Source organism: Leptodactylus fuscus, chromosome 10, assembly GCF_031893055.1.
Source record: "Leptodactylus fuscus isolate aLepFus1 chromosome 10, aLepFus1.hap2, whole genome shotgun sequence".
Classification (NCBI taxonomy): Eukaryota; Metazoa; Chordata; class Amphibia; order Anura; family Leptodactylidae; genus Leptodactylus; species Leptodactylus fuscus.
In genome coordinates, this window is record NC_134274.1 from 40,589,512 (window position 1) to 40,606,962 (window position 17,451).

Sequence of the window (17,451 nt, forward strand, 5' to 3'; positions counted from 1 at the left end):
TTGCATGGATTTCCATCCCATATTCCAAAAAAGACATACTGATAGGAAAAAATGTACATTGTGAGCTCTATGTGGGGCTCACAATCTACATTAAAAAAAAAAAAATAAAGTAGTTTGGATTTTCAATGACTGTTTTTGTTGGATATATTCTTATCTAGATTATGGATTTGCAGCCTGTATTCTGTTCCCAGAGTAACTGAACAATTTAAATGGGTTGTACCAAGTCATCATGACAAGAGAATTGGACCCCCATTCTTGGGATTGATGGGGATCTCAATGGTTGGATTAATCATGAAGTTATCCCCTAGTCTATGAATAGGATATGACTTCAAAAATTGATACAACCTCTTCATTTGTCCTGTAGGATACATTTAAAGGATATATTGTTTTCTTGGGTGATTATCTATATACGCTGTATCAATCTACGCTCACCAAAGGTCATATAAATGACGAGTACTCACTTATCATGGCTAATAGTGTTATGTCATTGTATAATACTATAATCTAAGGTTATGCGGAATGTAAAGTAATCAACACTCCTATTAATATCATAACGCTTTCTCATGATCCATTACTTTTACATTAGAGTTTATTGTTGTGTGTGATCACAACTGACTCAATCTCATTAACCAAAACATAAAAATTTAGCAATGACTTGCCATAAAATCAATGACAGTAGAACAGGCATCATTAGTGAATTATTAGAAAAAGATCAGTCACGAGTAAGGAGAGTCATGACTTCATTCCGAAATTGAATCCTAGTTGTCTGTGCTTGTTAATATAAGAGATGTAACACAGCTCCCAATGGCATCTGTTTTAACTTCGATGACATACAGTGGCATCTGTCATATCACATATCACATTGTGCTATTTATGATATATGTATAGATATATGTCTACACAATGATATGTGTGATGGCAGTCAGAATACGGCTCTTGCGTAACTAGCTTAAGCAACAAATAAGCAGCTATAAGATTTGATAGGAAGCTGTGAGAACAGATGCACCTTCCACTACTGAATATGGATCATGCATCACCTAACAAAACGTCGTCCATAATAAGTACCTTCTCTCTCCAGATTGCATGTTCCGGTATGGAAACAATAACCTTTCATATCTGGCATAATCTTTGCTGTAATAATGGTACAAACAGGATCTATCAATCGAACCATCAAGTTTATGCGTTTGAATATTTATATATTTGATTAATTTCTCTATAGAATGCAAAATATACACTTTTTGGTATACATGTAATACAATTCAGTTTCCATACACAAGTCAGTAAACCTTGCCTGTGAACAGTAGTGTTGTATAGTCCGTAGATGACTCCTATGTACAGTATACATGGACCTACTAAATAGAACTAAACAGGACCTTAGTCATGTGACCATCTCAACAACCCTTCACTACACACGGGATCATGGGCATTTACTTGATTACTTGAAATCGAGATTACTTGAAATCCATTAATATTAATGGTAATAATAATAATAATAATAATAATAATAATTATTATTATTATTATTATTATTATTATTATTATTATTATTTTAGATTATCTAATTTTTCTGCTGGTGGCTTGAGAACAGGCCATGTCACAATTAGGAACATAGGGCTTGAACCCAATACTCTTCTAAGGATGTGCCCAGGGCCCGATAACTGTGACCTTCTGTACCTCTCGACCCGTGCCGTTTTGGAAACTCTCAAAGACTTTTTTGATCTTCTTTATGATGGTGCCTAGAGCTCCGATCGCCTCATGTTTGTCCTTGGTCCTCCACAATCTGCACATATCCACCTCAAAGATTTTGAGTTTCTCTGGATCTTTCCGCATGATGTTCTGGCCATCTGGAACTGCATCATCTATAATCAAGCAGCGTTTTACTTTTTCATGTTGAACAAAATCAGGACAATTCGTAGAAATGGTAAACTCTGCATTGCTATGTCCCACATTAGGGTCAGTTTACACCGAGTTTTTTGCAAGAGGATTTTGACGTGGAATCCGCCTCAAAATCCGCTTTTTTTTTACCACTAGCGACATGCCCCTTCTTCCGGCGGATTCAGCGGCTGAGACAGCCGCAGCATCCATGGTGCGAGACTCCCGTCCGGTTAGGCCCATTCAGGCCTAATTAGAAGCGGGATGCCACAATGCGATGCCAGTACACTGCATCAGCATCCCATTGCGGCTAGCCGCACAGAGAGTTCACAAGGTGGAAAAGGTTTCCGCCGTGTAAACATACCCTAATGGTAGTTTCACCAATATTAACAACAGTGTCAGGCACATGCTCTTACTACCAAGTTATTATTATTATTATTAATATTATTATTATTATTATTAGAGATGAGCGAACAGTAAAATGTTCGAGGTTTGATATTCGTTTCGAGTAGTCCCTCAATGTTCGACTACTCGAATCGAATATAGAACCCTATTATAGTCTATGGGGGGAAATGCTCGTTTCAGGGGTAGGCAACATTCGATCAAATTATACTTACCAAGTCCACGAGTGAGGGTCGGGCTGGATCCTCCGTGCAGTCTTCTCCTTGCAGCGTCCCCGCAGCGTCCCTGCAGAGGCTCAACATTACGGAAATGCAGCTTTTTTGAGCCAAATCCAGTAGTGGATTGAGAAGAAGATTCTTCCAATATATTTCCCCACGATGGGGGAGCAAAGTCATGTAAGAAGTTTGTTCTATGAAAGTAGTGATGGTGCTTTCACCATATGGTTAAAGTAAAAAACTCTTCATTTCTTCATGTTAAAAGCCATATGGTAAGCACCAACTTCCATATTTGCAGATTTTTTTGGCTCTTACTCATAGGTCACACAGCTACAGTATGAGTAAAAACCAAACTAACCCAACTACAGAAGCTAACGGTAATACTTGGCATTGGGTCTAAGTCCAAAATTGATTAGAGCAAACATATATTTTTCAGTGTTTGAGTAGATTTTCTCAGATACTTTGGTTACCCATCACTCAGCTCATGGGACCAAAAGTCAAGGTCAGTAAAATCCTCTCAAGTCAAACCTATATTTTCAAAATTCTAAAATAGTCAAGTAATGGGGTTGCCCAGAATTGCAAAAACATCTCTGCAGCCACCCCAGAAACCAAGGTTGTGTCTACATTGGATATGTCTAGTAGTGCAGTTCATTACTATTGAAGCTAAGCAATGCCAGTCTGCAAACATGAATGTCACGTTTTTGAAAAAGAAGCAGAACCATATTTGCCTTTAACAGATGGTTCATTTTGTCTTATGTAACAAAATATCCTTTGCGATAAATATGCTATACCATGTATTTACTGTTGACAAATTCAATGTATGTATACTATTCGTTTTTAGGATTCAGAAACTTTGTGATATTGATGTTGTCTTATCTTATCTCTTTTTTGCATGTTCTTCCTGGTGCAGCTGACCATTTAGGAATAGAATTTATGGGTAAGTTTTCTACCATTTTTTTCTCGGTTTACAACAGATTTAACAAACCATGAATGCAGCCATCACAGAAAAATCTATTGTTACACAGTTACAACAAGTAAAGCAAACATTTTATCTAGTAACGTTCCTTGGCCAGGATAGTTAAGAAAAGACCTGATAATGTGGATTATATTCATTACACTGTTGCAAATAGCAGGACCACCAAGCAGCCAATATTCCAAGACACCACAAAGCCAATGTTCTGTGGTGTCTGTATCTTTTTCTATATCATGAAAAAGAATCTAGATGAATGGCCACTTTGTGTGATAAGTACTACGGTTGAGCCGATCTTGAGATTTCAGGATCGTTTTTAAAATCCGATTTTCGATCATTTTCCAGTCAAACCCGATCGTGAAATTTGCTTGATCGCCAGTCAGGATCTGATCTTTCCTGATCACTCAACCCCAATGTTAGCTTTTTCCACAACGATTGGCCAGTAGCCAAACATTGTGGGAAATAACCTGTGACCTCGATCCCGCCGGAAAAGATCGGGATTGGAATTCCGATCGCGATATTAACTCAATCTACAATCGGAATCTGATCTTTTCCGATCCCAATCGCTCAACCCTAATAAGTACCCATTGTATTGCATGCAAATATAGTGAATTTTGCCACATAATTTATCAGTAGCCATCTTGTAACTTATGAACAATCCGACCCCAATTCAGTTCTGAAGTTGTAGATGTATAGTACAGACCAAGAACAGCATGTTTTTTTTATCCATTTCAGTCTTGTAAGTCTTCGTCTTCAGTCTTGGAATGGACCAAAATAATTTATAAATGTCTCTCGGGGAGATTTAATAAGATAGCTATTCCTTATGTCTTAATGAATTGACACAAATCACACAAGATGTACCTGGATTATTAAGAAATTTGGGGCTCTTCATAATTCATAACTCCTGTGTACCAGAATTGAAATTTATGCCAGCCAAGAACTGGTGTAGATTTTATTTATAAGGGTGCATTCACATGATGTAACGTGCCGCGTGATCTGGCACGTATATGGCGATGAGAGTTTGTGCGCCGTAAAGGCTCCCATTGATTTCAATGGGAGTTAGGATAGTATACGCCGCGTTATTTTGTGCCCCTGATTTTGCGGCCGCAATTACAAGACTGATTTATACTATACATTAGTTATATTGTACAAATGCTTTATAAACATAAGAGGAAAAAGTGTTCCATTGACCAAGAGGAAAAAACTATAATAGGAAGTGAGTTAGAAGGAATAATAGACAATGTAGGAAGTGACATGCTGAGCTACGCTGCTCACATTAGCTTATTAATAATAAGTGTTAGGATAACAGATGCAGATCAGAGCCAAAATGAGAACCAGTACTAGATACATTGATCAAAATGGTAAACACGGCGCTGTCTGTCCTACAAAACCCTCCGGACCACACCAACTCCAATCCCACAATGGTTTTCACCAGAGCCCCAGATGGTGGGGATGGATTTGGCTGCACTTTTGGGCAGAGAGGTACAGGTCGGGAAACGCCAACACACAGCACACCACAAATCATAGTAAACCAGACACTGAGAACTCTTAACAGCAGATGTTTCAGGTTGGTAGGTCTTCAGGTGGCAGCAGAGAGTAAAAGTATAGTTGTACGATCTGGGTCATCAGCAAGAGGGCAACGCAGTACAATGCGTAATCCAAATGGAACGTCAGTCAGGTCGAGTCGGTAACAGGAGCGGAGGAGAATTACAAAACGGTGTTCAGGAAGCAGAGGCAAGCCGGGGTCATAAACAGGAGCAGGCACAGTACTCAAATCAGTAGGCAAAGGCAGAATCAGAAGTCAACAAAAGGAGTCAGAAACACAGGCAATCAGAACAGGAGAAACGCTGACTCCCAGGACACTAGGTACAACTGAATGGCTAGGTACAACTGAATGGCCAGTGTTGGTCTGGAACCAGAGTCCTCCTTAAATAGGCTCCGGCCCACCGCTAGCGCAAAAACTGCAAGTCCCCCTTTCAGCTCAGGAGGAGACCAGCAACCCCCGCACAATGCAGTGGAGGTTCCGGCCTGCCTCCCGAGCCTCAGTTCAGAGGTATCAAACCCAACATTTTTGGAAAATTCATGTCAAAACTGATAGATCTGGACTAGTTCACTCATCTCTAAGGAGAATATACAACTTCTATCAGGACATGCAGTAAAGGAACCTGTTACTAAACTTATAACTTACTTGTTACAGCACATGCAGCTGCAATAATAATTGAGAGTCTTCAATAGTTTATACCTTTTTTAATGGCTAACCAAAATGATGACAGATTGCAAGCTTTCAAGGCTGCTAAGGCCCCTTCATCAGGCATAGTTTACAACGGGCACTAAACTCCCATTTGATATTATAATAGGATGGGAAGCTGGCAACTGGCAACCTGCCAGTTTTTGAGATTTCTCCCCTACTAGATATTCTACAATCAACTTTGAGTTGTGGTATTGAAAACTGAAAGCATTTAGGGACCACAGCATCTGAGTAATGAAATGGAAGACTATGTATGGTTATAGGTGGGGATCGCTGAGTGTTAAACTGCCAATGCTCTGCTGAGTCAATCGCTACAGAGTTCCAAACCACTTCTAATATTAAAATAAGAGCCAAATCTGTGCTAGATGCTTCATGGCATGAGTTTACACGGCCTTCTGACTGTATGCAAGCCTATATCACCAGGCACAATGCTAACTATTGGATAAAATGGTGTAAATCATGCTGCAATAGGATTCTCAAGCAGCGGAAACGTGTTTGTGGAGTGACAAATCACATTTCTTTATCTGGCAGTCTGATGGATGAGTCTAGGTTTGGCAAATAAAAAGAATGTTACCTGCTTGACTGCATTGTGATAACTATAAAGGTTGATGAAGGAGAGATATTGTCATAAAGTCGTTTTCAGGGTTTGACCTAGGCCCCGTTGCGTTCGTTGCAGTGAAAGGAAATCTTAATGCTTCAGACATTTTGGACATTTTGGACAACTGTATTCTCTCAACTTTGCAGGAGCGGCTTAGGGAAATATAACTTTACATATTGTAGGGGTCATAAAGTCAAGGAACCCTGTGCACCCTAATACTCTCTTGCGGGTACTCCCCTGCCCCATTTGCCTCCCAACTCTTGGGCCCTCGCTTTACAAGGGCCATCTAGGTTACTTGTCCTAGATTGTTCCTCCTTGTGTCCCATAGGGACATGGTTCACCCCTGGTCTATAGCAGGCCCATTTCGTTTGGCTAATATAGTGGACCCATGGATGCTGGAGCTCAGGCCTTTTGACAATCTTTTGGTGGAGTTGCGCATTCCTGAGTGGCTATACTATCGCAAAATCCCACACTTTATGTCCACCTTGGCTCTCTAAAGTTTTCACCCCTTACAATATTTGAGAGACTATGCAAGGCAGGCACCTCTATGAAGGGGTTACTTTCTTCTGTTTATCAACTCCTTTCCTGTCCGCAGGTAGCACCACCCCCCAGCACACACATTTATGGCCAGATGGGAGGAAGCGATTTCGATTTCCCTTGAAATGGCAAATTATATGGTCGTATAGTATAAAATCCTCATCCTGTGTGACATTCTGGGAGACGCAGTTCAAGCTTCTCATGTATTGGTATCATACACTGGCTTTACTGCACTCCCTGAATCTGACTATTCCTCAAGTATGTTGGAGTTGTCTCATTGAGATTGGTACACTTTATCATATATTTTTGGAGGAGGATTCATACAGGGAGCCATTCTTGTTCCCCTGACATATCTGCTCAATTCATCCCCTAGACAGATCGGCAAGAAGGCTGCCCTAATGTTAAAAAATTTCTAAGAAATGCTACAGTTTTTTTAAAAAAAATGTACCGTATATACTCAAGTATAAGCTTGGAAAACTTATTGACTCGAGTATAAGCCTAGGGGGGGGGAATCCACCATTGCAGATGAAAAGTCTGGTCATGTGCATTACAGCTTAGTAACTCCATGTGCCTCATAGTAATAGCAGTTAACCCCATCATGTCCCTCACATTAACCCCCTGTGTGCTTCACATAAGAGTTACTGATATGTGGGACATGTGGAGGTAATAATTAGGTATCTTCATAATTAAGGTCCTTTATTAGTACTCCCATATGTCTCACATATTAGAAACCCTTATATGGGGCACACAGGGGTTAATATGAGGGACATGATGGGGTTAACTGCTATTAATGTGAGGCACATGGAATTACTGAAACTAAATTAATAACCCCAAATGCCTGACATTACTAGGGATAGTAACCTCAGCAGGTACCTGTGTGTTTTACTTTCACTTTGCTGTAGCTTCCTCTCCTCGATGCAGGACAGCAGCATGGGCCTTCCAGGCTTTCATCTCTCTCCACGGAGCACAGAGACCTGCAAGGACCAGCATAAATTAAACAAAGGGGGAGGTCCTTTAGTGCTACCGTGCTAGAGAAGGGGGAGTGCCCTATATCATTACTGTAGCACAAAAGAACCTCCCCATTCATTTAATTAATGCAGGTCCTTGCAGGACCCTGACTCGAGTATAAGCCGAGGGGGGATTTTTCAGCATAAAAACTGTGCTGAAAAAGTTGGCTTATACTCGAGTATATACGGTATTTGCTTAAATGTTACGAAATCTGTCATGTCTATTTTACGTGTAAATAGGTCTGTTTAATTCTAAAGAACTTTACATCTCTACTTCTCAGGCATGAATAAGTAAAAGCCAAAATATTCAAGAACTGATCTGTCTTTTGTAACATTACATAAAAGGCCTAGATTCAAACCATTTTTAAATGCGCTATAAGATGAAAAGAATGTCCTGCACTAGCCGAGATTTTTTTCCTTTTCCTTATGCACAATAAAAATCCTTTTTTTAGATTTCAAGATTTAAATCAAACAAATTGAAGCAAAATGTTTTCCAACAGGGTAAGAAGAACTTTACAAAAATATCAAATAATGTCCTCTAATACGGAGACTATTTAGAGGCGACTGGTGTGTGGCTGAGCCGCCAAAGTTAAAAATAATTTTAAACCTATACTGTGTGTATTGAAAGCGTAGAACTACACTTGATCTATTTATTTAGTTGTGGTTACATGTGTGCACTTTTCATAAACTGAATGAACAGATTGATGCATAGAATTTATAGAATATCTAGACCTATTGCTAGGATTGCGTTAGTTGAAGAAAGATTGAATATTTATTATGAGGGGGTATAATAGCCTGCTGGGAGTTTTGTGCCTTTATAATGACCATCAGGTATCTAGAATGGATTTCAGCACTAGCACGGTGGACAGCTCCTAATTGTCTATTTATACAGTACTCTCGGGTCGGATCAGTCCGTACTCTTATTACTATGTGATGTAGCACTTCATGATTGAAATCAAACAATGTTTTCCAATGGGGTAAGAACAACTTTACATGATTTTAAAAAATTATTCAGAGCAAAAAACAAAACTTTACTTTTTTTTAATGTTTTTTAAAGTAGGGATTCAAGCTTGAATTTTTTTTGTAGTTGTGTTTGCATGTATTCGCTTTTCATGTATTGGAGACTTAGGGGGCATTCACACTACCGTTGGTGTCCGATTGCAGTGTCCGTTGCTACTGTCCGTTCAAGATTTTAGCAACGGACACTAGCTCTGTCCGTTACAATTTCCATTCATTTCAATGGGATTTCATCTGTTGTCAGTTTGTGTCCGTTTGTGTCCTTAAGGGTCCGTTAACAACCATGTCCGTTTTTTCAAGCGGACAGAGAAATCACACATGCAGGATTTTTTTGTCCGTTTGAAAAAACGGACAGAAAGTGTCCGTTTTTTATTTAACATTGAGGTCTATGGGCAACGGACATATAACGGACAGTAACTGATGGCCCTCAGTTACAGTCCGTTATTTTCTGTCCGTTTATTTTCTGCACATGCTCAGAAAGCATAAACAGCAAGAAGAAAAAAACGGACAGTATAAAAAACGGACACTAACTGATGCTAACTGATACTAATGTGTCCGTTTTTTTTTTTAACTGATCCATTAAATGGATCAGTTAAAAAAACGGACACATTAACATCAGTTAGCATCAGTTAGTATCCATTAATGTCCGTTATGATAGGTGTCCGTTTTTTTTCTTTTAAACGGACACCTTCATAACGGACACCAACGGTAGTGTGAACGCCCCCTTACCTGGCAATGTGTAGCAGATTGATGTATACTGTTTGTAAATATCAGGCCAGATTGCTACAATTGCATTATCTGATGATGGTAGAACGAGTTTGTGTTATGAGTCCTGTAATAACTTTTACATAGTACTGCTAAGAGTTATGTGACTTATAATGGTCATCAGGTGTCTAGAGTGGATTTCAGGGCCAGCATTATAGACAGGTTCTTATTCTTTATCTTCACTGGTTCACATCTGCGTTCGGTATTCTGTTCAAGGAGTCCGCTTGGGGACCCCCTGAATGGAATACCAAACGCATTGACAAGCAGTGAGCTTATGAAAGCACACAGACCCTATAGACTATAATGGGGTCTGAGTGTTTTCCGTGCGGTGGAATATGTGGAGAGAGAAGTATTTCATGAACTAATTTCCTCTCCATATGACTCGTGCGGACACCGCACGGAAAACACACGGTCCTCATTATAGTCTATGGGGTCTGTGTGCTTTCATAAGCTCACTGCTTGTCAATGCGTTTGGTATTCCATTCGGGATGGGGGGGTTCCTAAGCGGACTCCCCAAACAGAATACCAAACGCAGATGTGAACCAGGCCTAAGCTTAGGCCCCTTTTGATCCATATACTACTCTGATCTGTTTAATCTTACTTAATGTGATGTTTATATGCTTCTCTTATCAACTTTGATAACAGTAATTACATTGGGGCAAATGTAACTTTATTAGTCAATCTCTTAAACTCTTAACCTGTTCCTGCCACACATTATACAGACATGCCCACCCTTACCTTGAGGTTAAAGATTTTAGTTTTTATTGAAACATATTGACTACAATGGGTTTGATTTGTCAATAGTGCCTTATATAGACAGTTTAGATCTCCGCTAAAAGAGCCATATTTATCCCAGTGGTTCATGATGGATAATATACTTTATGCATCTTTGGGCATGTCATCTAATTTTATACCACCTCTAGGTTGCCTTGCTATAGACCACTTTTTATCATTGTTTGTTTTATGCTTTTTGTTACACTTTTTAAAAAAATTTTTACTGTTCCACAAGCGGACTTGAACCTAGGATTCATACATAGTATTGCGGAACATCGCTCACAGGTTCCCTATGAGTAAAGTGTATAGGCAGTCAATTTGTTGATTCAAGGAGTGGCGGGGGTATCTGATCTTACTATGCTGCTTAATAAATTCCTTGAGGAGTGTAGTTTACTTGGGACATCTAGGGCTCTATAAAAGTGAAATTATATCCAAAAAGTCTCTCTAATCTGCACTGGAAAGTCAAAAAGTACAGTCCTCCTTCCTTTCTGAGCATTGCTGTGCCTTTCTGCCTATCATGTTGTATCTGCTAAAAGTTTTATGAATGTTCGTATCTGTGGACACAGTTAGCATGACTTGTTGGACACCACAATGGGATATTTCTAAATAAATTTTAAGGGATCCTATCTTTTAAACACAGTATTGTAAGTGGCCATTTTCTCATGGCCGGCGGGCATGCGCAGTCGGCTTGCCCTAGGCCTGAGTCCTAGAAGTAAGAAGATGCGGTGCCGATCTCGTCACAGAAAAAGATGGAGGTGGCGCAGGGGAGTTCTCTGGCAGCATTGGGGACGCCCCCAGTGCTGTTTGAGTGCTGAGGCCCGCCCCCAGTGCTGCAAGAGAGCTCATTTGCATACCGAGAAAAAACGGAATCGCAGGCGAACAGCTGTGCGGTGAAGAAAAGGAAAGGTAGGAGACGAATAGCCTTTCTTAGGGAGAAAAAATTGTGTTTAAAAGATAGGATCCCTTTAAATGTCCCAAAACAGTATAAAGCATGTTACGTAGAAGGTATCGCCATCACTGAAACAATATAATGTCAAAAGTGTAAGGAAAACATGAAAGTATTCTTCTCATGTCAAATTTGACTGCAACATAAAAGGGTTAATGTAAAAATTTATAGAATATTTTCTTATTGGGTGGCAATATACATTTTGCATATCATTATCTAAGATGTCAATTTTCAATTTCTGTCTTAGCAGCTTTTGAGAGATCTTGGCTGACTTTTTGTGAATTGCATCTTTTATTTCACTTTGACACTAGCCTTGTTTAATAGGAAGGGACTGGAGACCGGTCAAACCTTTAAAATATTACAGCCAGTTGACATGACATTAGTTTTCCACTATAATTAATATTGATCTCCGTTGTCTGTCTACTCCGAGCAGTTAATGTATGGTATGTTGAGGAAATATAGCCTCGAAGAAGTTTCTGGAATCTGAAAAACTTAGAGAACTGCAAAGGCTGAGAAAAGAACAAAACAATATCAGCAGACTTCTTTTTTATATCTAAAATCTAAATATAAGGTAGAATATATCTAGGGATATCCTATTACAAGAGTACATTAATACCCACGTCCGATTCCTGGTTCCTATTCATGTCACCATGTTACCCTTATTAGAGATGAGCAAGTAGTGAAATATTTGAGATTCGATATTTGTTTCGAGTAGCCCCTCAATATTTGACTACTCGAATCGAATATCAAATCCTATTATAGTCTATGGGGGAAAAATGCTTGTTTCAGGGGTAGGCAACATTCGATCAAATTGAACTTACCAAGTCCACGAGTGAGGGTCGGGCTGGTTTCTCCGAGAAGTCTTCTCCGTGCAGCGTCCCCGTGGCGTCTTCCGGCTCTGAATTCACACTGCCAGGCATCGGGCCTGAGCAGAGCCGACTGCGCATGCCCGCACTACAAGAAAATGGCCGCTTACAGTCAAAGTGGTCATTTTCTTGTAGCGCGGGCATGCGCAGTCGGCTCTACCCAGGCCCGATGCCTGGAAGAGTGAATTCAGAGCCGGAAGAATTCAGAGCCGGAAGACGCCACGGGGACGCTGCACGGAGAAGACTTCTAAAGGTAGGAGAAGAACAAGCGTTGATTGGCTGACTGTATAGCATTCAGCCAATGAACGCTGGTTCTGCATCAAATTTTTCCATTCGAATAGCGAGTAGTATTCGATCGAGTACGAGTATTTCGAATACCGTAGTATTCGATCGAATACCTACTCGATCGAATACTACTCGCTCATCTCTAATCCGTATAAAAAGCGATATTACTCATTGACGCCAATCTCTTGTAGAAAATAAGAGACTTGGTAGGTTTCCTCTGATATATGTAATATACCTGTTTATTTTATTGAAAGCGCTGTAATATTTTATGGACTGTATGACATATTTGCTTATAAACAATCCAAGTTTTCAATACACGCATTTATCTCAATTATACTGAGAAATTTTTGAAAAATCCTAGTTCCAATATTTTATTGAATATACTTTGACATATCTATTATGAATTCCTCCCTTCTTATTTAGCCTGTGAAAAGGAACAGTAGGAGTATCATTAACAACAATTTACGTTATTTGCATTGTTAGCTTTCCATTTTTCATATCTTGCTGCACATTATAAAGTAATTTTATGCAACTACTTAAATAGTCTTAAATAGCAAAACATACTGGGTGATTCTCAATGTTTTCACTGACTACTAGAGATGAGTGAGTAGTATTCGATCGAGTAGGTATTCGATCCAATACTACGGTATTCAAAATACTAGTACTCGATCGAGTACCAGTCACTATTCGAATGGAAAAATTTGATGCAGAACCAGCGTTGATTGGCTGAATGCTATACAGTCGGCCAATCAACGCTGATTCTTCTCCTACCTTTAGAACTCTTCTCCTTGCTGCATCCCTGCGGTGTCTTCCGGCTCTTCATTCACTCTGCCAGGCATCGGGCCTGGGTAGAGCCGACTGCGCATGTCCGCGCTACAAGAAAATGACCGCTTTGACTGTAAGAAAGCTTTAAGAGAAATAAACAAATAAAAGTTCTAAATCCCTCCTTTCCCTAGAATACATATAAAAGTAGAAAATGATTGTGAAACACATACACATTAGGCATCCTTGTGTCTGAAAGTGCCCGGTTTACTGAATATAGGGTATCTGCAGTGCTCCTGTTCCGTTGGGAAGGGGTTAATAGGAGCACTGCAGATACCCTGTATTCAGCCAGGCTGAACTCCAAGTGGGGAAAAAAAAACAGCCCTCAAGCTCAGGGAAGGGGCAAACAGACAGCCAAAACACCCCCTCCCTTTTCCCAGCACCCATCACCTACTGCACCCAAAAACTCCGACCATTTTAATTTTTGAAATTTTCCAGTAGCTGCTGCATTTCCCCCCCTTGGCTTATACTCGAGTCAATAAGTTTTCCCAGTTTTTTGTGGTAAAATTAGGGGCCTCGGCTTATATTCAGGTCGGCTTATACTCGAATATATACAGTAATTAATAAAATATTAAAGCACAGCTTATCTTGCCATATACATCTCACACACAATGAACCAGTTTTTGGTTGAGGGGCCCCACGAGCGTAAACACCACGATTTGGCCGCAGGGGAAATGCTGTGGCAAAAATCTCAGTGTTTTGCAGTATCTGTAAAGTGGATGGGATTCTGGCTAATCCCATCCACATGTTGCCAACAAAAATTTGAAGCAGAAAAGCTGTATTTCCAAAAACTTTTGAATTTTTGAAAATCTTCAATATATGGAAACGCTGGCATTTTCTGTATAAGTATAATGGGGCAGAAAGTCTACCGAAGAAAACGTTGGGCTACATGGGGCTTTAGCCTAAGGAATAGAGATGAGCGAGTAGTATTCGATCGAATACCTCCCAGCCATAGGTATGCGTGTAAGTGGCTGAACACCAAGGGGTTAAACGCATCGAATATTCACTGTGCTTAACCCCTTGGTGTTCGGCCGCTTACACGCATACCTATGGCGTGGAGGTATTCGATTGAATACTAATCGCTCATCTCTACTAAGGAAATTTCCATTGTTGGTTCAGAATGAATTTACTAGTGGCTTTGCCATTGGAATATAATTTGGTAAATCACATTCTCATACTTGAGAGAAGAACATCCACATAAGGGTTTTATTGTAAGAGATGGACAGATCGGTCACTCTTTCAATTTGCATTGTTCATCTATAAAATTGTCCAAAGTATGGGATGGCTTTTTCCTTTTTCCCAATTTTTAGATCTACTCTTTTCTTTTAAGCATAAATTGCCTTACATTAGTTATGGAGGCTTTGCAGTCCTTTCATTTCATACAATAAGCCCTACAACACATGCTTAGGTTCATGTTTTAGCTCTCTTTCCAGGCCTGAATTTCTATTACTATGATTCAAAAGAGAACATATAATCCATAACAGAAAAAGGCAGAGTATTAAAGGTGCGCGCAGCCTCCCACTAATGCCTCCAGCTTGGATTTCCACATCTTTTTTCTTAATTAGGTTGTGTAATCAGAGTCAGGTAGAACAATGTGTAAACCCTAGTAAATGGGTTGTGTTCTGCCTTCTGAAGAGATAACAAGGTATGGAAATACATTATTTTTATCCTTTGAATTGCAGTAGGCGTATGTTACCTTTATTGCTATATTAATTCCCATTCTGTGGAGACATAGTTTTGTGTTAAGGATACAATTTCTTTGAAGAGTAATTCACATACTTTATTGCTTTCCGAACTGCACATGGATATGTGCATTTTAATTCAGGTATTGTGATTTGAAACAAAGTATCTACAACCATTTATAAAAGGCGAGAAACAATAGTCAGTAGGAAACAAGGCTCGGCTATGTGTACTAGTGGGTGACTAAATATTGGAGCGTGCCCAGTGGTCTAAGGCCTCGTTCACATCTGCATCGGTAATCCATTGGGGGAGTCCGCATGGGGACCCCCCGGAATGGACTACCAAACGCATTTGGAAGCGGCGTGCAGTGAAATCACACGGATCCCCATAGACTATAATGGGGTCCATGTGCTTTCCGCGAAATCTTGAGACAATGAAAGATTACTCAGCTTCACGGGTTCTTCATATAGTACATATGCCCTTATTTATAGGTTAAAGAACAACATTGAGGCCACAGCAAAAAAAAGCTCTGTGGGAAAAACCGTGAGGGCAACGCTTTTCAATTATACCTATAGGAAACTGCTGGCGTTTCCGTAGGAATAACTGATATGTTGCGATTTCCAAAAAAACGTGGCAGTTTTGGAAATCACAGCATATCTGCTGCACATATTTTCCTGCAATGCTTGAGTGGGATTTGCTAGAATCCACTTTGAGGACACTGTAAAACAACATTGGGGTCCACATATGTACTGGAGTTCTGCTGTTTTCTTCGTACTAAATTCTATTTGGTGTCATCTTTCTGTTAGTAGACGGAGAATTGATTGATTGCTTTATATGTAAATGACACAGCATTTGTGAAATGAATACTGACATGTCGTGTAATCTGCTTTGACGGAGAGGAATTTTTATACAATTGTGTATTTTCTTGTTTGTAACAAGTTAACCACAAAACAATATAGCAATCACATAAGGATGTGGGTAATATATAGTCATGGGAGAAACAAACTATATGCTCTTTGAATTCCATTGTTTTACATATCAAGATATAGAATATGTGCTTCTTAGAAGCAGTGCCGCACCTCCCATGAGGCGACCTGAAGCGAGCGCTTCAGGCGGCACTATGCCAGGGCCTCAGGGAGGGCGGCATTTTTCCTAACCTAAGCCAGTCCAGGACAAGCTGTCCTGGACTGGCTTATCACCGAGCGGTGGTTTGGGGAGGCCACTGGAGCAGCGCTGCTCCAGCAGCCTCCCCTCACGCTCAGGCAGAGAGCAGGCAGTCTCTGGGCCTACTCTCTGCCAGCGAACGGGGCTAAACCCCGCCCCTTCACTCGGCCACACCCCCGATCCACCGGCCACGCCCCCAATCCACCAGCCACGCCTCTGATTCGCGCCCTCCTCCCGGCGGGGGGGGGGGGCTTTCTGCAGTTAGCTCGGGCGGAGAAAGGGGAAGGTTCACCCCTGCTTAGAAGGTCTAAAATGAAGTAAACACAACTTCAGATGAGCAACAAAACATAACAAAATTACAGAGTGTCATTATTTTACAAGAACTCAGTGAAAATGCAGAAACGGGAGTGTTATCAAAATTATTTCTAGAGATATCACTGATTGAAAATCTCAATCCTCCCAGTGATATCTCTGGAAATACTGTAGATAGCACCAGGGGTGAACCTAGGGTTTGTGCTGCCTGAGGCAGATGTCAGAAAGCCGCCCCACCCCCAGAGGAGGGGGCGTGGTGGATGGGGTGGGGCCAAATGGAGGGGGCGGGGCCGAGCGAGCGTCGTTAGCAGGCAGGCCCCAGACCTGCTCTCTGCTAAGCGTGAGGAGGGGCAGCTGTTGGAGCAGCTCTGCGTCCACAGGGCCGCCCCAATCCACCGCTCACTTCCCGTGTTGGGCTGCCGAGACGGTTGACACTAAGCCAGTCCAGAACAGCTTGTCCTGGACTGGCTTAGGTCAGCAAAAATGCCGCCCTCCCCCCAGGGCCCCGGCATAGTGCCGCCTGAAGCGGTTGCTTCAGGTCGCCTCATGGGAGGTGCGGCGCTGGTGTCAGCTTTATTGAAGAGAATCTCCTCTTGCATATGATACAAAATGCAAGTTAGGGCGGGTTCACATCTGTGCCCGGTCTCCGCTTCGTGCATTTCCATCTTTTGCCGACAGGAAGAACCCGGCATTTAGTGTCCACCGATGAGCGTCCATAAGCGTCTTCTTTTCCGCGGTGAAGCCATTATTTTTTAACCAGACACAAAGTAGGACTTTGTGTCTGGTTAAAAAAAACAGTTTCAGGGCCACACGGTGGCTCAGTGGTTAGCACTGCAGCCTTGCAGCGCTGGAGTCCTTGGTTCAAATCCCACCAAGGGCAAAAAAAAAAAAAAAAAAACCATCTGCAAGGAGTTTGTGTGTTCTCCCCGTGTTTGCGTGGATTTCCATCCCATACTCCAAAGACATACTGA

At 41.0% G+C, this 17,451-nt stretch overlaps 1 protein-coding gene across 1 annotated transcript in view; it reads left to right on the top strand.

Annotated features, from left to right (window-relative positions):
- Positions 1–17,451, top strand: part of NRG3 (neuregulin 3) — a 603,489-nt gene that overhangs the window by 496,185 nt on the left and 89,853 nt on the right. The window contains exon 4 of the mRNA XM_075257841.1: positions 3,400–3,426. Within this exon, the coding sequence (XP_075113942.1) occupies positions 3,400–3,426 (27 nt within the window). The remainder of the gene's footprint in view (positions 1–3,399; positions 3,427–17,451) is intronic.